This window comes from Aotus nancymaae, unplaced genomic scaffold, assembly GCF_030222135.1.
Source record: "Aotus nancymaae isolate 86718 unplaced genomic scaffold, 86718_ANA_hifiasm-v0.15.2.pri h1tg000064l_0, whole genome shotgun sequence".
Lineage (NCBI taxonomy): Eukaryota > Metazoa > Chordata > Mammalia > Primates > Aotidae > Aotus > Aotus nancymaae.
In genome coordinates this window covers 3,384,778-3,411,555 of record NW_026988478.1, presented here as the reverse complement: position 1 = coordinate 3,411,555, position 26,778 = coordinate 3,384,778, and the positions used below count along the sequence as shown (strand labels likewise).

The window sequence follows — 26,778 nt, the reverse complement described above, 5'->3', positions numbered from 1 at the left end:
AATTTCTTCCAAAAAGTGTGTATCAAACTTTTGATCCCATTGTATCTTCAAAGAGGACCTGTTTCTTTGAACCTTTGCCAATGCAGGGTATTACTATTTAAAATATATATATTTGCAAATTTTTTAGGTAAATCGTGAAATAATAATTTGTCTTCCTTTGATGGCTAACAAGGTAGAAAATATTATCATGTATCTATTGACCATTTATACTTTTTAATTTCTCGGTTAACTATTGAAGCTGTTTATCAATTTTGCTGTTTGGATGTAGATCTTTTCTTCATTGTTGAGAGCTTTTGAGAAATCACAAATACTAACATTTTATCTGTCATACTTATTTCAAATGTGGTTCCAGTTTGTTATTTGACTTTCAATTTTGTTGAAAGTCAAAACTTAGAGTTTCTAAGTTTTATGTATTTGGAAATTTCCACCTTTTCACTTTAATATCTGTCTTTTAAAAAATCCTTTAGTTTGGGGAATCAGTAAACTTTTTTTGTAAAGGCATAGATAGTAAATATTTCAGGCTTTGCTGGCCATATAGTCTCAACTACCTGTCAGATGAACCTGGAAGCAGGAAGTCCAAATAGGAAGGGTTTTCAAAATTTTCAAGAGTGTTTAAAATAATGAAGCTGTGATCTAGGGTAGCATGGCAGGAAACCTAGAGGAAGGAACAGGTGGAGAGATCTTTGAGATGTAGAATGAACAGAGCTTGGTAATTCTTTCAATGAAGGCTATAAGAGAAAAGGAGCAGCTAGAATGTCCCAAATTTTCCATCTTGCGCAGCTGGGTGGACATGTTTGCTATTCATTTGAGTAAGGAATTCATGAAGAGGAGACACATATCAAAGATGAGAGTCCAGCTCCCTGAATTTTATTCTTTTTTTTTTTTTTTTTTTTGAGACAGTCTTGCTCTGTCACCAGGCTGGAGTGCAGTGGCACGACCTCAGCTCACTGCAACCTCCGCATCCTGGTTTCACCTGAATTTTATTCTTACCAAAATTTTGACCCCATAAGTATCCAGTACCTCAGTATCTTCCTGATGCCTGCAAGCAGATATTGATTGTGTTTTGTTTGTGGTTGGAGGGTTGATCTGAAACATGCTAGTTTATCATGGCTGATAGCAAAACCCCTTGTTGGTGGCATTCCGTAATAAAAGTAGGTGAGTTTATCCAAAGAGAGTTTGTAGAATATAAAAGGAAGCCAATAATTGCATCTTGAGGAAAAGCTAAAGTCAAAGCATTTAGCCAAAGAAGACGTTTAAGGGAATCCAACAGAGAAGGAATGAATAGTGTAAGTAGGTAAATGCAGAACTGAGCAAGAGCAGGACCATGGACCCCAAAGGAATAAGTAGTTTCAAAAACGAGATGGAGGTGGCCAACAATGTTAAATGCACTTATGAATTAAACTGGAATAAGGGCCCAAAAGTTTGTCTTTGGCAATTTGAAGGTCATTTGTGATGTCAGCAAGAGTGATTTTGATGAACTGCAGGCTGAAACCAAAGCTTGATTGCAGTGGGTTGGTGGGTGAAGAGAAGGTGAGAATGTATAAAGGGAAGGATTTGCTCAGGATAAGAAGAGGGGAACAGACCAACACCCTGTCAACAACTGGATAACTCTATAGGGCTGGTTGGAGAACACCATGAGGTGTTCCAGGCTATTGTCTTTATTTGGCTCTTTATTAGGAGATAGACTTGGCCACTAGGAGTGAGGGCTCAGAGACTTGAGCCTGTTCCCATGAAGGAAAGAAGAAGGAATTCATCAACAGTACAAAGAGGAATAGCTGTGAGGGCCTAGCTGAGATTGGAAACCATGAATTCATGAAGGTTCCAATTTACGGACTTCATGAAAGAGGTGGCTTTAAATGGTGATATATCAATGAAGAATGTATTCTACTCAAATCACAGAAAACTCAACTTGGAAACATTGGAATTTATAAATCTTTTCTGACAAGAAGCCTGGAGTAGGCAGCTGAGGCTGGGGATGCTGTTTCACTGTGTCTTTCAGGAACCAGGCACCTTTCTCTCTTCTCACACCCTTGGAGGGTGGCTTTTGCCTATGTCATTATAAAGAACATAGTATTTAAAAAATGCTTTTCACACTCTGTTCCTCCTTATTATCTGGGATGTGGATATTCTCCCCAGGGAATTTTTCTTCATTGACCAGAACTGTGGCATATAACACCCTGGCTTCCAAGGAGGCAGGAAACCAAGTAGTTAACATTCCATCTGTTTGTTATTACTAATATTGATCAAATGCTTTATAATTCCCAAAGTTCTCTTCAGACATATCATATCATTTAATTCTACCAGCATCCTTGCATTATAGTTTGGATGATGTCCTACTTGTTTTACAGATGAGGAAACTAAGGACCAGAAAGTAAAGAAACATCTCCCATAATTAATTATGAAAGGAAATATTGGGAAGTGATTAAGAAATTGGGGTCTGGGGCCAGCCTTCCAGGGTTAAGTCCTGGGTCTGTTGCTTACAAGCTGTGTGAGTTATTTAAATTATTTAACTTCCATGGGTATCTTGGATTTCTAATTTTAAACTGGGAATAACAACAGTACTGCCTTTGTAGAGCTGTTGTCAGGATTTAAAAAATCAACCCATGTTGAGGACTCCAAATAGTGGAGTACTAGAGAGTACTCAGTAAATGCTAGCTGCATTTTTATTAAAAATGTTACTCATTGGGGCACCAAAGAATGTCACACTGATACGGGAGGGGAGCAGGAAAGTGTTGGGTAGAGAAGGGCAGGGTCCCCGGCTAGGGCTCCACCCTCAGGCCTGTGCGCACGGGCCTAGGTGAGGACAGGGACTCCTGTTTTCACACCCAAATGTTGCATTTTCTAAGACCACTGTGGCCCGCCATGCCCCCCGTCCTGTGCTTATAAAAACCCCAAGACCCTAGCAGGCACATGCACAAGCTACTGGACGTGCAGAGGAACACACCAGCGAAGAACACACAGACACTGACAGGCCGTTGGCAGTGCAGCGACACAGACCCAGAGGGAAATTTGGCAGAGGGTGGGTGGAGGAGAGCCCAGACTCCAGGGGAAGACGACTTTCCCACTCCATCCTCCTTCTTCCTCCCCATCCATCTGCTGAGAGCTACCTCCTCCATTAAATAAAACTTTGTACTCATTCTCCAAGCCCATGTGTGATCTGATTTTTCCAGTACACTAGGGCAAGAACCCTGGGATACAGAAAGCCCTCTGTCCTTGAGATAAGGCAGAGGGTCTAACTGAGCTGATTAACACAGCCACCTGAGAACAGCTGAGCTGAGAGAGCACACTCTTAACACCCGCTGGAACTTCAGGAACTTTAAACACTCAGTTCTAGATGCTGCCATGGGGTTGGAGCCCCACATTCCCCATAACCTGCCCATCTGGATGTTCCTCCTAGGGGTTTAAGCTGCGGGGCACTGAAGAAGCAAACTACTCCCCCGTTGCATGCCCTGCGTGGGGGATAAGGGAACTTTTCCCATTTCAACACCTCTTATATACTTTAAGTGTAAGTGTAGGTATTTGTAAACATATTTGAAAGTCAATAATCAGTCCATCTGGGGATTGATTTTAAGAGAACTACTGCTTGGTATAGAGGAAAGCCTTGAAAGTGTGAAAAAAAGAGTGAATTATAGGAGAAACCAAAGTTTTAGGACTCAGATCAGTGAACACAGTTTGAAGAGACAGGCTATACTGAGAAATATTCATTCAGGAAGGCATGTGGATGACGGGACTAAGGGAGATAGACAATAGCCAGATCCGGGTGTATTGGAGGTACATAGAGTTAGCCCTAGCCTTAGAAAGTTTGGAAATCTCATCAGAAAATACCTCGTTTTGTCAGGGTCCAAGAAAGATTAGAACTTGAGATAATTCTAATTGAACCAGAGTAGATGCCAAATGAAGTTGTGCCAAGGGGCAATCTTATTTGGAGAAGCGTGCAGAAGAGGTACTGAAATGCAAGGTAGTTCATTGTTCTGTCTGTCTCTTTTCAGCTTTTGGATTACATATGCTTTTGAGACTCTGAAGTTATGCATTTTCTTTCCAGGAAAATACATGTGTATTTATAAGCCCCAAATTTGCCATACTGATTTTTTGTGGGGTTCTCAGACCCCTGATGCCTGTTTAGGACATTCCAGGTTAAGTACCCCTAAAATGTTCAATTTTTTAAAATCAAATTCTACATAGAAAGTGTAACAGGAGTGCACAGACAGATCCTCAGTTCAGGGCATAAGTGACATGGTGTAAGCTAGGAGCATCCCACAGAATGCTGGCATTTTATTGGGTTCTGTATACCTGTGCTTGAGCTAAGTAAGGCATAGGTAGCAAAGATTCCTGCCTGCCTGAAAACATAGTCCTTCATCATCTTGATTCTTATTATGGCCCCTTCACGTCTGTTAGAGCTCTGAAACTGACCAGCTGAAGCTGTTTTTGGCTGGGATTTTCCCTAGGCCATATGGAAGCATTTCCCTATAATCATGCTTTGTGTGAAAGAAATGTGGGAAATGAAGCCATGTCTCCCCCTGAGTGTGCATCACTGGAGCCTGCAGAATCCACGCAGCTCCTACGTCCACACCTTGCCAAGCATTCATTTCGATCTTCCCTGGGACTCACCCTGAGTCAGGACATGGCAATGAGATGCTGTTGGCACATCCCTGCACTGGGGAAAGTGCAAGGCTGCACACAGGATATCATTTCCATCATGCAGTGAGGCAGACACAAGGTGTAAGAGCCTGGAGCCGAAACCTTTGCTATGAGAAAAATCAGAAATTTATCCAGATACAACACACAAATTTCCTGTTCAGAGGGAGGAGGAGAGAGACGGAACTGACAACCAACATAAACAGCTTTGGATATTGGAAAAGGGAACTAGAGGCCACTCAGGTATTAAAGAGAGAAAGCTCTTAAAACAACAACAAAGAAGCAAACATAACTATTTGGAGAGTCTTGGCTTGGCATTTAGGAACTCAGTTGTAGTTCCAGGTTTGTTCCTTATTTTGGTCTTGCCCACACCAGGGCACACACGTGTGAGGCAAAAAGATACACTCAGCTTGTCTATTCTAAACTTTTTGTCCATTTTTACATGGCAGCCAAATCTATTGATCAAGTGTTACCTAAGGCCAACTGGGAACACCAGCATTTCACTCAACTTTTGACATTATGAAAATAAACACACCCTCTTCTAAGGCATTCCTTGGTACGCCTTGCCTCTCCCACTAGTAAGCTTTGCAAGAGCAGCGCCACGTCTATGGTGTTCACCATTTTATTACTGGTGCTGGTGCAGAACACATCATAGGAGCTCAGTTAATGTTGAACAAATGAATGCATACCCTTCGCTGGAGATGATTCTGCTTCCTGTTAATGATTTCAGTGGGACTAAACGATATTGTGCAATAGAACTGGACTGGAAGCCAAAGACTAGGGTAATAACCTCAGTTTGGCCTCTAACAATCTATCTTCTTAGGCAAGATGCTTCATTTACTGGGACCTCAACTTTTTCATCTGCACAGTGAGCATGGTCAATTTCTAAGACCTCTTCTAGCTCGGAAAATCTATTAAGTGTATGTGTAATTTGTTCCTTGTTTGAAAATAGATCTTAGGATTGAATGGCGTTTAGAGAAACAAGTCACAGGAACTTGTATGAAGCCATTTTCTGAACTTTTAATGAAAGACTTGACAGTGATCGCTCGTCTTTAGTTTGATAGGGTCCAGGAAATTTTAGATACGCCACCAGAGTGAGTCGGTGTGAAGTTTCTTCTTATCGCTCTTGAACTGCTACTTGGTTGCCTTTTAATATGCTATTGTCACAACCTGCAAGAGAGAGTTTTAGTTTGTGACCCCCTCATTGGTATGTGAGCTCCTCAAGAACCTTGTGCACCTGGCCCAGTACCTGGCACCCAGTATGTTTTCAGTAGAGGCCTGTTGACCTGACCTACGCAGAATTGAAGAGCCCACTTAGAGCAGCATCCCTATGGCAGCAGTCCCTGAGGAATGTGAGTTAAAATCAGAAGCAGCTTATTGGCAGGCAAGCACTGTAACACCTGGGGTCACTCAGAAGACCTGGCATCTGCTGACCAGATGAAAGCACTAGGACTATTAGGGAAAATACTTATTGGGACAATAATAATAATAATAGTGGCCCCCAGAGTTTGTATGCTTACACTGGATGTATTACAGTGTATTTGTCATATATGACATTATTTATTCTTAACCCTACAAGTTGAGTACTACTATATACTCCCCATTTAACAAATGGAGAAATAGGCTCAGTGAAATTAAGCACCTTGGTCAAGGTCTCACAACTGGTGAGTGGTCAAGATGCTTCTGACCTTAGAGTTCATGCTCTTAACCACCCTCCCAAACTGTCTTCCAAGAACAGCTAGATGAGTATGAGGTGAGAGGTGTATCGAGGCCTAGAGTGATAGGAGAGAGAACAAAGGTAGCATAAAAATGGGGCCAGAGGGGAGCAAATGTTGCCTTAATCAACCTACCCCTTGTTTCCCCTTGGCAGAGCTCAGCTCCATGGTTCCTGACCCAGCGTGCACATCAAGAGCACCTGTGGAACTTGTCCCATGTTCTGATCCTCAGGCCCCACCCTACAATTTTGAGGAGTAAATCTGGCCAATCGTAGGTCGCCAAACTTTCCAGGTGGTCCTGGCATGTGCCTTTGGTCAACATCTCTGCTTTTCAGTGTCTGATGCCCCACTACAGAGTCAGAAGGCAGATGACCATCTTATCCTCACCAGCCTCCTGATTTCTTAGATGAAGTTTAAAGGGCAGAAAATGAGAGTTACACTACGATGCTGAAGAACATCTGGACAGATATTTATTAGATGCTGAGGAACATAGTCCCCTCTCCTGCTTGCGGTTCCAAAGCTAGCCCTGCCAATGAGCACAGAAGCATACGTTATTAGGCAGTCTGCCTGTTACTATGGTCTTTTGAGGTAAAGGCAATTTAGGCCAGTAAATAAACATCCCTCAGGTTGGGAGCAGATGTTTCTGCATAGGGCCTAAGGGCTGAAGATACTCATTTGCAGATTCAGCAATTGGAGACTTCAGTAATGTACCCTAACAACTCAGAGCATGAGTCAGTTTTCAGCCGATTGTTCTCACCAAGGCAAAGCTCTGCTGTGTTGCTTCCTTACTTTGTAAAAAATTTGCTGTTAATTTCCTACGTTTGCTTTTTCTGCTTTTGCTCACTGACATATTTCATTTTTCTCAGTCCCATTTGCAAAGTAGTGTATAGACAGTCTTCCAGCTGCAGAATCAGTGTTGCCACCCATTGACATTTCCTTTTCTCACCTTCCAAAATCCCCTGCTGCTGCTACAGAATGACAGATGAGCTTGAAGCAAACCTTGCTATCCTACTTTTGAAAAGTTGTGCAGACCCTGTTATGCACAATGCCACACTAGGCTAACTCTTTTTTTTTTTTTTTTTTTTTTTTGAGGTGAAGTTTTGCTCTTGTTGCCCAGGCTGGAGTGTAGTGGTGCAATCTCGGCTCGCTGCAACCTCTACCTCCCAGGTTCAAGCAATTCTCCTGCCTCAGCCTCCTGAATAGCTGGGATTACAGGCACACACCACCATGCCCAGTTAATTTTGTATTTTTAGTAGAGATGGGGTTTCACCATGTTGGTCAGCTGGTCTTGAACTCCTGATCTCAGGTGATCCACTAGTGTCAGCCTCCCAAAGTGCTGGGATTACAGGAGTGAGCCACCGCACCCTACCTAGGTAACTCTTTTTGGTCTAAGTGATGCCAAATAGTTATGGGTGTGTGAGGGCATTAACAAACACTTTTTTTTTTTCAGTTTAAAAAATGTTTTCACAACATTATCTCATTTTAAAGAAATGCATTCCTTAAAAAGAAAGCCTATTTTTTTGCCATTTTCTATAGGGTTCAAATTATTAGTATTAGCATGTATTTAGATACTTCTTTTAAAAAACGACTTTATACTTTGGGAATGGTGTGTGTGTGTTTGTGTGTGCATGCTGGTGTGTTTAAATCTACATAGAAGGAGAAAATAAATGCAGGTTCTAGAAAAGTAACATGAAAAATACTTGACAGAAAATTTTGTTCAGGAAAAAAAAATACCCAACCAACTAAAAAAACACACACCAAAAAAAACAAAAACAAAAACAAAATCCAAGAATAGAAAAGTGGGATGAGGTTGTCAAAGTGAGAGGCTCTAAGACATCCTTTTCCTTGTTTACCTTGGAATGTATATATTTAGGTTGTTGTAGTTCTGGTTGAACTTTATAGAGAAAATAAATGATCTGATATAAATTACAGTCCTTCTGGACTGAAACTGATGTTTATTGATTAGTTAATATTGTGTGGACAATTTATTTCCTGTATATCTTGCTACTTAGCAAAGCTGTGATATCCAACAGGAAATGAGACATAGAAAAAATATGATGGAACAGCTGGACTTGAGCATTTATGTGTGGGAGGGAAAGTCAGTGAATCTTAGGTCAGTCCAGTGATTGCAAAATCAAACAAGTGAAACCCATAAAATGAAACTCTATGTGATGGGTGAGTTTGAGTTTATACAGCATCACTTGGTCTCATAGTAGAAGGGTTTGAAGTGTAGTTTTGGGTTCTACCCCTGGTTCTAATGCTTGGGAACTCTGTGATCTTGGGCAAGTCACTTTAACCTTGTAAAAGTTTAATTGTCTTAATTGTAGAAATGAGTTTTCATTAGAATGAATGAGGTAATTCATGGAAAGTTCCTTAGCATGGTGCCTGGGGGCGTAGTAAGTGCTCAACATGGTTTTAATAATAACTTACACTTACCCAACCCCTAATTGGTACCAGGTTCTTTTCTAAGCCCTTTGCATATATTACCTTATTAAACACTCACAACAACCCCTTGGAACAGGTATTCCTATTATCCTCATTTTACAGATGTAACTGAGGCACAGAGAGAGTAAGTAACTTGCTCAAGGTCACACAGCAAGTGGCAGTGCTGGTATTCCAACCCAGGTTGTCTGGCTCCAGAATCTGTGATTGTAACCACTATACCATATTGCCTCTCCCAGTAGTTTGTAGAGTAAAACTAATGCAAATGGCACTTAAAGAGTAACAAGAAGGAGTTCTGCTGGATGGCACAGTGAGTAACAGTATCAGGAATCTCTTACCACCAAATTTCAATGAGACAGTTTTGGAATAATTCCAAACTATGAATGTGATCAGCAGGAGCCAGTTACCACTATCAATAAAAAATTTAGGTGTCCCAGACATGAGCCTACTGTTGGTGACACCATAGGATGGGACAGAGAGGAAGCCTTTTCTCTGCATCTTATATGTTTTCTTTTTTTAATTAGACACAATCGTCTAGGCTAAATGCAATGGCATAATCATGGCTCACTGCAGCCTCGACCTCCTAGGTTCAAGGGATCCTCCTGCCGCAGCCTCTTAGGTAGCTGGGACTGCAGGCATGTATCACCACGCCTGGCTAATTTTTCAGTTTTTTTGAGACAAGTTCTCACTATGTTGCCCAGGTAGACCTCAAACTGCTAACCTCAAGTGATCTCCTGCCTTAGCCTCCCAAAGTCCTGGGATTATATAGGCATGAGCCACCACGCCCAGCCACCATCCGATATCTTTTCAATAATTGGCTTCTGCACCATTACAAAGTATAGGATTTCAACGGAGGCTTAGAATCAGATCTGCTTGGCAATGCCATCTACATTCTTCTGATAGGAGGTTTCAGGCAGTCTGTACTGAGCTTGTGCTGAACCATAGGCAGCAGCCTGCTCTTTCTTACTGTACTTACAATTACTTCCTCTCTCCATCATTGTCTTCAGCCCCAGGTCTACCTCCAGACTCAGAGGGGCCTTTACCAGGAGGCCATTTGTCTGCGATGTTTCAATGGCCAATTCCAAAAGGCAAAATAAAGCAAGCATGGGTAGTAGTCTTTGTATCAGTACAAGTAGAATTTCGAGCAAAAATACCAAATGAATACTTTGTTGATAATCAAAAAACAAATAGTTTAAATAATTTGTAAACCAAATACCCTTACATCAAAATATGTAAAGAAAATCCCCTATAGTTATGTAAGAAGAAATTGAAGTCAGTAGAACTTCGGAGAGACTTTAGTACATTGAAGTGAGTGAAAATTACATATAGAATCTGCACAATATAATTATTTATGTTACTTTAATAGGTAACAGAGCATTGCATGGTGAGGGAATATACCCTCCTTTCAAAAACATTTATGCACCATTTATTACCAAAACTGATTCTGTGCAAGGCTCCAAGGAAGATTAGGGAAAAAAAAAAAAAGAACCCCAGTAAAACAGAAACCATCAGAAGAGACCTCGCCCTGCAGCTGCACCCATCCATTCCCTGCTTCCTCCCACTACAGAGGCACAAGTGTCTGTCTTCCTTTCCAAGACTAATTAATCCCTCCATCTGTGCTCTGCATTCCAGCTCCCTCTGTGTCCTCAGAGAACTCACTCCACCCATCATCCCCTCTCTCCTTTATCTTCTTTCACTCTTTCTTTCCTATCAGGGCTAATATGACCAGCAGATCTCTCCCATCTTAAATAAAAGTATAATTTTAAAAATGTCTATGTCTGTACATATGTGTGTATATATATATATGAATATATATGTGTATGTATATGGGTGTATAATATTTATATATAAAATATTTTAAAATTATATGTGTATAGAACACTCTTTTAAACATAATCACATCTCCAGCTACCACCCTAATCTTTAACCTATTCTTTATTGCCAAGTCTTGAAAAAACTGTTTACACTTGCTGGCTCTAATTTTGCATCATCATGTATTCCTCAGATCACAGCTTCCTCTGCCAGCTACTTGATTAAAACTGCTTTGACAGAGGACATTAACAATCTCTTTACTGCTCATCCAACAGCCACTTTTAAGCCCTTATCTGCATTAGTACTCCTGGCCCCTCCCTCTTTAAAATCGTCTGCCTCACAGGATTCTCATTTCATTTCTGGTCAGACCTAGAACTGGGCCATCTCCTGCAGGACAGTGAAGAAATGCTGAGAAGTTTGTGACTATGGACCAGTCCTCCCTTTCTGCCCTTTATGACCTTGAGTTTTCCATCTCTATGCCCTGTACCCACGCTGCTCAAAACGTGGCTCACAGTCTAGCAGCATCAGCATCACCTGGGAGGCTGCTGGTCGGGTACATTCTTGGGCTCCACCCTAAACTACTGGATCTGAATTTCTGTCGGTGGGGTAGGCAGGCATCTGTGTTTTAACAAGTTTTCTAGATGATTCATATTTAGATAAAACATTTGGGAGGTACTCCCCTATCAGCATATCACAGACACTTCTACAAATGTATCAAACTTTACTGGAGGGTTACAGAAATGAAAGGAAATTCCAGTTTAGGAGAAGATCCTTATAGGATGCTCCTTGTTCCTAGCTTTGCCTAGGTGTGCTGCAGTGTGCTTTCTCTCCAAGAGTAATATAGTAGGCAGCTCCACCCAGAAGAACATTTTCCTCAAGTTTGAGCCTTTTTGGCTAAAATCAACTGCAAGGGGGTTTCATTTGCAAGGTTTCACTAAAGTATGTAATTATCAATGGGGCAATGGTTGGAATATACTCCCCAAGACATCATAGCTTACATTCACAAAGGTTTTGCAAGAGAGTGCGAAGCCCAGCCAATCTGCACATATAGGTTTTCTTCAGTTCAGTAAAGCTTTCTAATTTATATGTATTTTCAAAACAATTTTTATTACATATATAATATTCTGTATATTTATTGTAAAAAATCCAGAATATCTAGGCAAGGAAATTGACAAACATGTCATGTAATCAATCACATTGCCAAGAGATTACACCTATTACACCTGTTATCATATTAGTATGTATCCTTCCTGGGGTGAGGGTGAAGTGCATAATATATATTGATAATTTATATTGTAAAATAAGACATACTTTTTGTAAAAACTTCCAATGGTACAGAAGGATATAAAATAGAAAGTAAAAGTCACCCTCTACCATCCACAAACTCCTCACCAGTTCCATTTTTAGAGGTCTAAACAGTATGAATGGTTGCTTCTATTAAGATATTTGCTATGGATGTATATGTGTGCAACTTTCCATACAAGCATGTATGCTTTTGAGAAATATACAGAATTGATCATTAGGTATAAATTTTTTTACAATTTGCTTTTATTCACTGAGGTTTTTTGCCTATCAGTTCTCAAAAGTTGTCTTGTTTTTTTGTTTTTGAGACGGAGTCTTGCTTTGTCACTCAGGCTGGTATTTAGTGGTGTGATCTCAGCTCAGTGCAACTTCCAGCTCCTGGGTTCACGCGATTCTTGTGCCTCAGCCTCCTGGATTACAGGTGCCAGCCACCATGCCCAGCTAATTTTTGTACTTTTTAGTAGAGACAGGGTTTCACTGTATTGGCCAGGCTGGTCTCAAACTTCTGACCTCAAGTGATCCACCCGCCTCAGCCTCACAAAGCGCTGGGATTACAGGCGTGACCCACTGTGCCCAGCTGGCTTGTTTTTTAACTGGTAATGTAAGAGGATGTTACATAATTTATTTAACCAAACCCATATCAGTGAGCATTTAGATTTTTTCTCGGTATTGCAACATCTTTGCAAATTTGTGCAAGCATATCTTTATGTGCTTTTAGTTCTCAAAGATACTGTAATTTCTCTTCTATCTTTTCATAGTCTTCTTGACATTTTGATTTTTCTGCGAACTAGTTTTTCAAGTGTTTGAACAGTTTTGCTGCTAATTTATGTTTTTTTCTTATTGATTTGTAAACACTCTGGATATTAAGAAAAGAGTATTTGCCTATAAATATAATTTTTTTCTTCCTGGGTATTTAATTTTCTTTAATTTTTATTGCAAATGAATTAATATTTTCCTTTGATTTTCTCAAGACTTTTTTTATGTTTTGAGAGAGAGATTTAAATGTTCTTTTTGTAAGCTGTAACCACCGCCCCCGACTTTTTTTTTCTGAGATGGAGTCTTGCTCTGTTGCCCAGGCTGAAGTGCAGTGGCGCAATCTCAGCTCACTGCAACCTCTGCCTCCTGGGTTCAAGTGATTCCCCAGCCTCAGCCTCCTGAGTAGCTGGGACCACAGGCACGTGCCACCATGCCCAGCTAAATTTTGTATTTTTTAATAGAGACGGGATTTTACCATGTTGGCCAGGCTGGTCTTGAATTCCTGACCTCAGGTGATCCACCTGCCTCAGCCTGCCAAAGTGCTAGGATTACAGGCATGAGCCACCACACCCAGCCAGTTTTGCCCGTTTTATAAAAGTTCATTCCAACATCTTCCATCTGTTTTCTAGCCATTGCAAATGGGGGCATTTTGTTCCATTATTTTTCTAAATGATTATTCTTGGTATTTCTAATATGTAATTTTTTAAATATTAATTTCTTCTTGATTTCTAATGCTTAGACTATTTTTTCTTCCCTGATTTTGTTGGCCAATCTTTTAAAAACTCTTAAGTCGTGCGGTGGTAACTGGTATCCCATCATTTCCCCAGTTAAACAGCAGTGTTTCTAATGTTTAAGCATTAAGCATATTAATCATGATGCTTGCATTATAAATGATGTTACAAACATTTACTTTATTATACATGCAGAATTTTTATCAGGAATAATGACTGAATTTTACTAAATGCTAGAAACTTACTTGAGGTGATCAAACTTTTCTACTTTGTCTATTAATATGGGAGATTACATTAGTAGGTCTTCTAATTTAGAACAACACTTGCATTTCTTGAGTAAATTCCATTTGGATATAGTGCATAATTATTCAAGTTTACTATTAAATTTTCTTTTCAAATATTTTATTTAGGAATTTGGTATCAAATGGATGTTAGTGACATTGAAATGTGGTTTTATTCCCAAAATTGTACTGTAAAATTTTCAAGCATACGTAAAAGTTGATAAAATAACACAATTAACTGCTGTACATTTTTTCATCTAGATTCAATAATTACTTATATTTTGCCACATTGGATCATTATCCCTATCTATCACTCTATCACTCTATCTATCTATCTATCTATCTATCTATCTATCCATCTATCTTATTCCTCTATCCAACTAGCTAGCTGAGCCTTGTTAATTTACAGACATCACAACACTTACTTGTAAATATTAATACTTTAGCATGGCTCTCCAAAAAATTAGGATCTTCTTTATAACATTATCTCACTAGTATACCTAAAAATTGTAATTTCTAAATATTATCTAATTTCCAATCCATATTAAAATTTCTCCTTTTATAATTGTTTTTCCCCTTGAACTGGTCAAGGCTCACTCATGGCTTTTAGCTTTCCTATGTCTTTAGTGTCTTTTATTTAATGCACTTACTTTTTCATGGTATTTGACTTTTTAAAGAGTTCATTCCAGTTGTATTGTAGGATGTCCCATATTCTGGATTTGTCTGATCGTTTTCCATTTAATTTGTTGATCTCCCTCACATAATTCCTATGAATTGATCAGTAAAGTCTGAGTCTTGATTAGAATTGGATTGAACATTTGTGGCAGCAGCACATCAAAAGTGATGCATGATTATGTTGCATCATATCAGGAAGCTCATGTTGTCACCTTGACCCAGTATTACTTGCACAGGTGGTGAACTACACATACTCTGTTGTATAGATCCATGTTTCCCTGTAAGAAATCTGCAGAGTGATACCTTGACAAGGCGTAAATATTCTCTCTTGCAATAATCTTTCACATCATGGCTTTAGTGTACATTGATGATCCTTGCCTGAAACAGTACTTAACACAGAGAGTTGCAAATGGCAATTTTCTAATTCTATCATTCCTTCTACACTCATTCTTCTGTTTTTAAAAAAAGGTTTCTGTTTTTTAATTTCTCACTCTGTATTCAGAGATTTAAATTTATTCAATATTTTTTAATATTACCAACAGTATTCTTTTTAGGTTTCAAATTGTCCAAATGTAGCCAGTGGGAGCACTTTAAACTGACTTCTTTTGTCATAATTCTGTTGAATTTTAGACACTGCCTTGGTTTCTAGAGAAACAGGTATTCCAAGCCCACCTTGAGTTTTCCCTACTTCAGACCTGGAATTACCTGGTTTTTCATGGAGACTTGGTTATTTTTAGTGGGCTCTGTGTGTGTGTGTGTGTGTGCGCGCGCGCGCGCATGTGCACATGTACACGCATATGTGTCTGTGTTGGGGTAAACCTTCAACACTCAGCCAAGGTAGTTGACAACTTTGTTCTAGCCTTTACTTACTTTACTTCCTGCTGTAGGTTACCCAGAGATGAGAGCTTAGGACCTTCTCAAGTCTTTTCTGGGCATGCACAAAACTCTGGCATGTGCAGAGCCCCACATAGACTTGTGGTCTTCTAGATTTTCAGGAATATGTTGGAGCTTTTCAAAGCTACCTGTGGACATCTCATTCCCAGCTTTTTGGTTAGCTTATTGATTTCCCCAGTTGTTATCCACAACCTCATGCAGCCTCAATGTTAAACAAGTATCTCTGATTGTTTTGGACAAATGCCTCCTGGGGAAAAGCTGTTTAAACTGGGCAAACTCCCAGTTAGGTAAACTAAAGACAGCTTTGTGAGCGAAGTCTTCCAGGGAACCACTACACAGGTCAAATAATTGGGAATTGGGCATTGAAGGAGCTCCAAACCCATTTTACCCCTTCAGAGTCTGCCAGGCTGCTGGTTTGCACTGTGATTATGGGCTGTTGTTTTCAAGGTTACCATGGAGGTGGAGAATGGAGAGATGAGAATAGGCAGCTTAGCATGCCACAAAGCTCACTGTTCTTAGCACTTTCCTTGAATAATTACTGCTCAGATTGTTATAAGCCTTTGGTTAATTTCAAGAGTTTTACAAACGTTGGTTCTGACCATTTTTGCTGGTGTTTTTATTGATTTTATGGAGGAGAGGATTTTTCAGAAGTCTTTACTCCATTATATTTTGTTTAAATTAGTCTCTACAAAAAATTCAAAAATTAGCCAGGCATGCTGGCACACACCCGTAGCCCCAGCTACTCAGGAAGCTGAGTTGGGAGGATCACTTGAGCCTAGGAGGTGGAGGTTGCAGTGAGCCTAGATCAGACCACTGCACTCTAGCTGGGTAACAAAATGAGATTCTCTCAAAAAACAAAACAAAACAAACAAATGAAAGCAACAAAGCATGATGAATACATTAATCTTTTCTTTATTTGCCAGTTTTCAAAACGATGAGCTGGTTGCTAGCATCGTTAAAATGACTGATGCTGTAGTATGTGTCATTTCCTTTCCTTTTTTTTTTTTTTTTTTTTAGGCAAGCTCTTGCTGCGTTACCCAGGCTGGAGTATAGTGGGTCAATCATGGCTCACTGCAGCCTCAATCTCCTGGGCTCAAGCAATCCTCCCACCCCAGTCTCCCAAGTAGCTGGGACTACAGGTGCATGCCACCATACCCACCTAATTTTATAAAATTTTTTGTAGTGACGAGGTTTCCCTATGTTGCCCAGGCTAGTCTCAAACTCCTGGGCTCAAGCCATCCTCCTGCCTTGGCCTCTCAAAGTGCTGAGACTACAGATGTGAGCCACTGTGCCTGGCCCCCTCCTTTTTAAAAAAAAGATAAATTAAGATTCCCTTGTAAGTATATACCAGAAAACATCTGTGAGGACCAAGATTTCTAGTAGGTAATTGTCTAGGCCAAGGATCACAAAATCTTTTCTGTGAAAGGACAGATAGCACAGTAAATATTTTAGGCTTATTGAGCTGTATGGTCTTTATTACCATGACTCAGTTCTGCTTTCGTAGAGCAAAAACAGCATTATCCATTCATCCATGGATAGATACTTGGGTTGTTTCTTCCTTTTGCCTATTGTGAATAATGCTGCCATGATCGTGAATGTACCAATATCTGTTTGTGTCCCTGCTTTCAATTCTTTTGGGTATATTCCCAAAGGTGGAATTGCTGGATCATATGTTAGGTCTATGTTTAATATCTTGAGGAATTGCCATACTATTTTCAGTAGTAGTTGTACCATTTAAAATTTTCACCATCAGTTCACAAGGGTTCCAGTTTCTCCACGTACTCACCAATATTTGTTATTTTCTCCTTGTTTTGTTTTGTTTGTATAATTGTCATCCTGATGGGTGTGAGGTGGTACCTGACTGTGGTTTTGATTTTCATTTCCCTAACAGTTATTGATATTGAGCATTGTCATGTGCTTATTGGCCATTTGTGTAGCTGTTTTGGAGAAATCAGAGTCTTTTATTCCTTTTTATTGAATGGGTTGCTTTTTGTTGTAGTTGAGTTGTAAGCATTCTTTATATATTCTAGATAGTAATCCCTTTCAAGATGTGATTTGCAGATGTTTTCTCCCATTCTGTGGGTTGCCTCTACACTCTGTTCATAGTGTTTTTTCATTTGCAAAGGTTTTATTTTGATGTGGTCACATTTAGTCTTTTTTTTCATGTGTTTCCTGTGCTTTTAGTGTCATATCTAAGATATTACTGCCCTGTTTTTTAATCTTCTTTTTAAAGTCTCCAATGTATTTGGCAGGCTTTCCACATCAGGTCATACAGCTTCTAATCATTACTTTTATCAGTTTTAGAGTATTCCTTAGAATGGATATACTTGTTTATGTAATCTTTCCCATACTGATGGACATTTAGGTATGGTTCATTCTTTCCTTTTACAGGTATACATATTAAAAACAAACAAACATCTGGAATGGACATTCATTGAAGTGTTAGAAGTGATGATCTCTGGGCAATAGGATTAGAAAAAGCTTTATTTTATATTTTTGTTTATCTGCATTTTCTAATTTTTAATAATAAACAGGTATTTCAATTTAATAAAACTTGCAAACTAGTCAATCAATATATTGATATCCTTTGCTTCACTGTCACTCTGGAGAGTATCCACAAACATTGTTCTGTGTAAGTTAGACAAAAAACATCCACTTGAAGTAATTCATTTCATTGATAATGTTCTAGTTTCATTTAGAAACAATGTTCAGATAGGGGACTAGTGGGATAAAATATCATATATGAGCTTAGATTATTATATGAGCATAAAAATTAAAGTATCAGAATATGTAACAGTGTGAAAAAACATCTATAAGGACCAGGATTTCCAGTAGGTAATTGCCTAGGCCAAGGATCATGACATTTTTCTGTGAAACACCAAATAGTACAGTAAATATTTTAGCCTTATTGAGCCACATGGTCTTCATTACTACAACTCAATTCTGCCTTGAAGAGCAAAAACGGCCTTAAATGAATGAATGAAGAGGTGTGGCCAGATTTGGCCCAGGGGCCACAGTTTGCAGACCCTCATCAAAGCACATGGATTGGGACCTGAGAGTAAAGGCAACTGAGGTAGTGGGCAGTGCTTTTACTTTAAACGTTTATTTAATGTTATTTAAGGGTGTATTTAAATGAAATTATGTATTCATCTTATTTACACACAGTTGGTGATTTCCAAAGATTTCTTAAATATAGTGAAGAGTACTTTGCAGACGTCCCAGTTTTGATTGACTTGCTCATTTTCATGGGTCTTTAGTATACTGGTTTTATTGTAGTCTTCTATTCTTTCCCAGGAGAAGAAAATGTAATCGCTGTTCCTTTGGGAAGTCGAAGTGTGAGAATTACAGTGAAAGGACCTGCTCACCTCTGTAAGTAGAATTTAATCTTAACATTATTTAATATCCCAAAAATTTAGTTAGCAAACAAAACAAAACAAAACAAAACAAACCCAGAAACCAAACCAGCAAGAAAAAAATTTTCTCTACATTTAATGGATATGTTACCAAACTTGCATCTACGTGTTTGGCACAGCAAAGCTAAACACTGACATTAGGATTTGCAGCCAGAGACAGTGAGGCATTTATTGCAGGGCACCAAGCAAGGAGAATCAAACAGCTCATGCTTAAGACCTGAACTCCCTGATGTCTTACATGTAAGAATTTTTAAAGACAGGGAGATTAAAGTTACAGGCAAAGTCACAAATTAATACATGGAGGCTATGCATTTGTTTGACCTGAAAAGGTGGAATATCTTGAAGCCGGTCTTATAAGCCATAGTTAGATTCAGATATTTTCTGATTTGCAATTGGTTAAGAAAGAGAAGTTTTGTCTAAAGACTTGGAGTCAGCAGAAAGAATGTTAGATCTGGCCATTGGGCATGACCTCCCACGCCTGTTGGGTGTACCCAGTAGAGTACCCTCAACTACTCTGTAGTGAGCAAAATACTCTGTATAACCAGGGAAGTTATCTGTATTGTATCTTGAATTTTTCTGTTCTAATACCCCAATGGGAAATTTACCTGTTTAAGAATAATCCCCTCATGGGAGGGAAAAACCAAATTATATGTGAAATAAACTATTTTTGTATAAGGTGGCTGGGTGTGGTGGCTCACGCCGCTAATGCCAGCTCTTTGGGAGGCTGTGGCAGGAGGATCACTTGAGCCTAGGAGTTTGAGACAAGCCTGGGCAGCACAGGAAGACCCTGTCTTTACAAAAACTAAAAAAAATTAGCTAGGCATAGTGGCACACACCTGTAGTCCAGGCTACTCAAGTGGCTGAGGTAGTCCAAGGAGTAGCTTCACTACTACAGACATGTAGTCCAACGTACTCCTTGAGCCTAGGAGTTCAAGGTTGCAGTGAGCTATGATTACACCACTGCAATCTGCCACTCTAGCTTGAGTGACACAGCAAGACTCAGCAAAGTAATATTTGGGAATGGAGAGTAAAGTAATATTTGGGAATGTTCTGGAGATTTCAGCAAAGTGGGACAGAAACAAAACAACAAAATTTAAAATACAAAACGTTATCAGTGAATATGGCTGACCAGAACAAGCCTTGCTGCTAGCATATCACAACTTCCCGTCTAGGGGTCACTGAAGGCAGACACTGGTTTCTCAGAATACTGCGAGTTTAAAATAATAAATAGATGATAGTGATGGCTTCACTCTGTGAATATACTGAAACAATTAAATTACATTTTAAAAGGGTAAAGTTTATGGCATGCAAATTTTATATATGGAAAAGATGCTTAAAAAACACAAAAATACAGTGAATGGTCTTGATATTCTCATGATATTAAAGGCAATTCCCCAAAATTCAGCTCCAAAAATAGTTTTATAACTTGTAAAAACAGAATAAGTAAACAGTAAACAGAATAAGTAAAGGTGAACACTTTGAGGCAAAAATTCATTTATGTGTATATGTTCTGGCATATTCAACAGAACTATATTCAAGACTGGCACTCTTCCAAGAACAGGGCTCAAAAATGTCCCCATTTCTCCAAGAGTGACAAATCTGTTGCTTGGACTATTTCCCTTTCTGAACAGTCTCACAATTGGCACTAGAAGTATTTCTGAATCTTATCCTTCTTTGCTGATGAATAGAACTGGCTTCATTTACGAAGGACTTAGTTAACATTTCTGAATATCTAAATATAGAAGTGGTTTTATTTTCTGGATTTATGCAACTTTTTCTTAATTTTTATTTGTAAAAGAGATATTTCTGAAATGAAGCTTATTTTGCAGTAATAAATCATTCTTTTAACATCTACATTAACTGTAACTATCCAAAAGTCTGTATTACTAAGAACTAAAAATACCCAGTAACATTAATGTCAGTCTCTTTGCTGAGGAACAAAATTTAATTACAGAATATCCATCTTACGTACTGCCTACAGGTGTTTGTTTGGATCCTGAATTTCCAGTCCTGTCCCAAGCCTGTCCACAGCATTATGGGGAGCACACAGCCCCAAATTTTCCAGTAGTGCATCACTTCAAAAATGGAAGCAATAGCAGATCCCTTCAAAACAGATTTTATTTTAGCAAGACTTCAGCATTAAATATGTTTGACTAGCAATAAACTTGAGAAGCCAAGAGGCCATAAACCAAAAACCTCCGATTCAATTGGAAGAATATTTTCCCTTTAAGCCCTATCTGATGACCATATATAGAGATATATAAATATAAACATGGATTCTGTACCTAATGACCAACAAAGGAAATTGACATGAATGAAATTAGCATATGCTATACAAATACAGCTCTACTGTACATATAAGTTGGATGTATTTATAACTCTGTTAGCCGTGCTAAACACTTATTCCACATTTACCTGACAGTACTTTCATGGCCTTTAGAATTTAGGGAGACATTTTGGGGATGGTTACCATGACCCTGCCTTTTTTGAAAGAAGCCTGAACTGATAGTTCTCAATGCAAACCCTTCAACTAGAAGCAAGTAGAAGCAGTCATCATTTTTCTAGGCATAATTTCTTTTAAAAATAACTAATAATAGATTAAAACATTTAAAGGCATCACTAGAGACCTGTGTTGTAAAGACCTGGGGTTACAAGTAAGTCTTGATTTCTAATTTTTACTCTTTTTGAGGCTACCTATCATATCTTCCTCAACATTTGTCTCCCTCCCCTCACTGTTAAGCCTGGAGAGGAGAAAAAAGTTGGACCGTAGGCAGCAGGAAAGAAGGCTTACACTCTCTTTCCTTAATAGTGGTGGGGTTGTTTATAGGCTTCCTGGGGTCTCCCATGCACTAACCACCTTGCTGTAGAAACCACAGAGGGTCAGTGAAACCTCTGAGGACTGAAGGGCTTGCATGTGCAGCTCTCACTAGCCATGAATCACACATTGTCACAACATGGGGCTACTACAAATATAGGGGAATGGTAGAAATGAATAAAAACTTAATAAAGGTATCCATAAGTCAATACATTATCTGCATTGTTGATTGAAACACCACAAACTCCTTTTTTGTCATTTATTTTTAAGAGGCACCAGCACTAAGGAGAAGCAAGTTTTCCACCAATAAAAATGACAACTTTTAAAGAACTGCACTGGCCTCCACCTCACTGTGGATTTGGCACAATGGCTTTGTTAATCCAAATTATCAAAATGGTTTGTGTCCATAAACTGTACCTTCACCAAATTACTTCACTAGTCTTTATTCAGCCGCCTCTGACTCTGCTTACCTATTTACACAACTGAGGTCAAAACACCTGCTTTCTGCCTTCTAGATAGGCAACCAGTGTTTGTGCTTTAGAGAACTGGAAGCCTTTTGAAATGCTCAAAATAAAAATATTTTGCAATAAGTGTACCATTTAGTGGCGATGCAGAATGGTTTGGGTAATTTACGTGGACTTGAAAATTGGTTTCAGTACTTGTGTTTTTGTATTCATGTCACTGAGACTCTTAGATACTGTTAAAATAGTGAATAGATTCTGTATTAAAAGCAAAATATCAGAACCAAGTTAACAAAAATGCTGGCCTTTGGTTTAGGGGATGGATATCATAGCAACTGGTCCTCTCTTCGGAAGCTCCGAGATCACCTTCCCAGATTCTTACACTCCCTGCCCCAACTCTGCATCCCAACCTGCAACTTGGAAAGCTGTGGTCCAAAAGCTTAGCACAATGGTAAAGCAATTACTACCCCAACACAGCCGCGGAATCCATTGCACACTACTTGAATTTAATCAAGTCATTTCAGGCTAAATCAATGTCTAGAAACTTGTATTTTGCATGCCTTCTGTGAGGATGCATTATGTCCAACTTCATTTTGCATCTTGATATTGCCTTAATGCTCATCTATTTTTTTCTGGTTGACTTTAGAGACATCCACTGTAGGGCCCACTTACTATCTCTAGTTCCCCATTTCATTTTTACTGACAACTCACTTTATAACACTCAATTTTATATCTTCATTGGAACTAGGAAATGAATTTAACCTCACACTTTCCAAAAATCTATTGCGGTCATGGAGATCAGGGCCAAAGTGGTTGGGGTTTGTGTGCCTGAAAGTAGCCAGCATTATTCTTCGACCGCTAATGACTCCTCCAGATCAAGTAGCTCATGTCCAGCCTTTGAATTTTCCCAGAAAAGTTCCCAGCCTGCCTGTCAGGGATAATCAGGGATGTCTCCTAATGCCTGTTATGCAGTCTGTCCAGGGCGCTTGAATTCCTGCAGCTGCTCCAGTGACAGAAAAAAAATCCAGCAAATGAAAATAACCAAAGCCCAGCAGCATATGGGTGGAAGCTTCCTAATGCCAGACTATTTTGTCGCATTTTATCAGCTTTCCATTTTTGATACTCAACAGAGTTTTAGTTCTTCTATGTTCTTTACTTGAGATTGTTAAAAAGTGGTACGGTACCATTAAATCAAGTGTGGATTTCAGAATAGAGTTGGACCTAGGAGATTGTCTGCTCTGACTCCTCAATTTAGAAATGAGGCAATGAAAACCCAAGGCAGAAAGTTAGAGAAAGAGCTTGGACCAGAAATGCAGGTGCATCAGAACATAGCCGTATATATTTTTGTACTGCCTCTCCCAACATCAAACCAGGTCTACTAAGTATGGTGACACTTAGAAAATAAAAGAAAAGAAAAAGGGAGGAAAGACAGAAATTTAAATAAAGTAGAAATGCTTTTTTGTTTAAACTGATAAGCAAACATTTTTTTCTGTAGGAAATCTTAAAAGCACTTTTGTTCATGTGAAAGCAAGTTCGAATAAAGGGGTTTCATGCACAAGGGAGGTCTTTGTGGCAATTGGAGTGGTTCTGTATTTTGATTGTGGTGGTGGGTGATAAAATGGCATTGAACTATATGCACATATTGTACCAATGTTAATTTCCTGGTTCTGATACTCTACTATACTTTTGTAACATGTAATCATTAGACAAGGGGGAATGAAGGTTACAAAGGACCTCTCTATAGTATTTTTGCAACTTCCTGTGAATCTAGAATTATTTCAAAATAAAAAGTTTTGTTTGAAAAAAAGCAAATTTGAAATTTGCTGTGATTTTTGTCTAAATAAAAGAGTAGGCATAAGATCTTTTGAACAAGTAATAAATTGAGTGAACGTAGCTTTACTTCGAGTATTAGCTACATCATGAAAACATATAAAGAAAGAAAAGTTTTCTCTTTCCCCTTATGCTAGAAATAGCTCCAAAGAATTGAGTAGAACTATTTGGGCCTGCCACCCTTCTTAGCTCCTTTTTTATGGGCAATTAAAAATCTGATACATCTAATGTTTGTAAACCGGTGTGGCTATTTTGACATTGTTTTGATATCATATACTGACATTGTGCTTACTAAGATGTCTTTTATAATAAAATGCCTTTAAGATTGTTTCATATTTGAATTATGTATTTTAATTTCAGTTATTGAATCAAAAACACTTCAAGGAAGCAAAGGAGAACACAGCTTTAACAGCCCCGGAGTCTTTGTCATAGAAAACACAACAGTGGAATTTCAGAAGGGCTCCGAGAGGCAAACCTTTAAGATTCCAGGACCTCTGATGGCTGATTTCATCTTCAAGGTAGGATGATCCTCTTCATCAGCTTCATGCATCTGAATCCCAGAATATCTTGATTTTTAAAACAATAAGTTTATTTAGCAAGAGGTCATCAATGATTATTTTTATACAGAGCATGTGTCATCAATATTTCCATCTTGGCAGTCCATTCCTAAAAATAGTTCAGCACTCTTAAATTTCTGCTCCTAACCCTGATAGTTAAAAAACAAACTTCACTTTTATGGGGAAGGATTTTTTTTTTACTTTGTATTTATAGTCTCTGGTTGCTTTGTTCAGTTTGTTTGTTTGTTTAAGAAACAGGATTTCCCTGTGTTGCTCAGGGTGGTGTAATGGCTATTCACAGCTTCAATAATAGCCTTGAACTCCTGGGCCCAAGTGATCTTTCTGCCTCTGCCTACCGAGTAGCTGTGTTCAGTTTTAGATAGAGTTTGGTGAAAACGGCCAATGGTAAATGCACCATATCCTAAACCAGTATAGTGCCACTGCATGTCTTCTCCTTGCAAAGGAGAGCAGAGACAACAGAGGCTCATTCCTTACCCTTCTTTAAGATAATTATCCTTAAGGGATCTTTACTTCAGCCTTCAGCCCTTAGAACATGCAGTCTTGCGGTAGTCTGATTCAAGATCAGGATTTGCTTCCCCAGATGTTCTATGACGGACACTTGTCATAAGATACCTTCAAAAGAACTCTTCTCCCCCAGAACCATGGGCCTGTGTCCCCTTTCTAGATAATGCTGGGGCATCTTCCCTCATTCAGAGGACATAAAGTATACTTGCAAGGTGACACAGTTTGAAACTCTTCTGATAAATTTGAAAATGCCTAAGAAATGAAAAAGATAGTTCTTGCCCAAATTATGTGTGGTTTTGCCCTATCCTGTTTCAGAAACCCATTCCAAAATGTAAATGGAAGCTAGAAAATAGCTCCAATTACCAGTTATATTTTTCTGTATGAAAAACCCATTAGCTTTAAAAAGCTGTCTGTGTTCTACATGTTAATTTGTCCCAGAATGTTTCACTGAGACATCAATTGTGTCAGCAGAGGAACATGCATGGAGGTAGATGAGAGTTGCTAACTGATTCCAATCCCTGAGATCTAAATTCAGCCTGCGGTGGGACCAGCCAAGTGCTGGCCTGCACAGTGTTTTCTTTTGTTTCTGAAACTTTGGATTTTGAATGGTCAACACTTAAAAATCAAGAGATTTTTACATCAAAAATCAGATATTTTTTCTGCTTCTCTGTAAAAATAGGAAGAGCTGACAACTAGCTTGCATTTTAGCATAGCAATAATTGACTGCAACTGGGGAACAGCTGCCTTCTAGTCAGGGCATACTCTCGGGTCTGCCGTGGTCCACACCACTCCCTATTGTGTCCCTAACACTATAGGCATAAGTGGTTGCTTGACATTCATCCCGATTTGGGCATTTATATCATCTGCCTAGCCTCTGCAGACATTTACGTTTCTGACTTCTGTGTTGTATCCTTAAAGCATTGACCCAGTATTCTTCTTAGACAGTCATATTGTGAAAGGTTTTGGGGAAGCCATAATTGCCTTTTTTTTAAAGTTCTTCTCTGGTCTGTTATGGCATAAATCCTGTGCTTCCCTAGCTCTCCTTAGGGTCTTCCTATCTGATTCTCAAGTAGAAAATATACATGCAGACACACACACACACACACACACACACACACACACACACACACACACACACAGTCTTTGTTCTCTTTTAATTACTACTCAGTCTGTATTCTTCTCAAGTCAACTTGGAGGTCCCTGACTGAGTAGGAGACATTAACACATGATGAAATGAGGAAAGTACCCACAAAGACTAGTATTTCAAGGTATCGTTTGGTTACAGTATCGGCATCAGTAGATCTTAATGATATATTGTTTATTGATACCATTTATAAAAACACACACATATACATATACTGCATATTTCTATGAGTTTGTATATACACCCACATATATGTATATATGTGTGTGCATATATATTTTAAATAATTTGGAAGAATATATCCCCAAATGGAAACACTGAGAACAGTGACTATTTCAGAGGGGATAACATTTTGTAATATCTAATTCTTAAAATATTGTTTAAAAGGAAGAATGTGGCCGGTCGTGTTGTCTCACACCTGTAATCCCAACACTTAGGGAGGCCAAGGCAGGTGGATCACCTGTGGTCAGGGGTTCGAGACCAGCCTGTCCAATATGACGAAACCCGGTCTCTACTTAAAATACAAAAATTGCCTGGTGTGATGGTGCACACCTGTAATCCCTGCTGCTCAGGGGGCTGAGGCAGGAGAATAGCTTGAACCCAGGAGGCAGAGGTTGCAGTGAGCCAAGATCACGCCACTACACTCCAGCCTGGGCAACAGAGCAAGACTCCCTCTCAAAAATAAATAAATAAATAATAAAAGGAAGAATACATTCACATATCACTTGCATAATTAAAAATTATTTTATACCTTCTTGCCCAAATTATGTACTTACCTCTTAATAGAGTA

At 39.0% G+C, this 26,778-nt stretch overlaps 1 protein-coding gene across 7 annotated transcripts in view; it reads left to right on the top strand.

The window, feature by feature from the left end:
• The window catches only part of ADAMTSL3 (ADAMTS like 3), a 338,323-nt gene that overhangs the window by 153,584 nt on the left and 157,961 nt on the right, over nucleotides 1-26,778 (top strand). For all 7 annotated transcript variants that reach the window (XM_064366147.1, XM_064366148.1, XM_064366144.1 and 4 more), the window contains exons 8-9: nucleotides 18,538-18,612; nucleotides 24,123-24,280. In XM_064366147.1, the coding sequence (XP_064222217.1) occupies nucleotides 18,538-18,612; nucleotides 24,123-24,280 (233 nt within the window). The remainder of the gene's footprint in view (nucleotides 1-18,537; nucleotides 18,613-24,122; nucleotides 24,281-26,778) is intronic.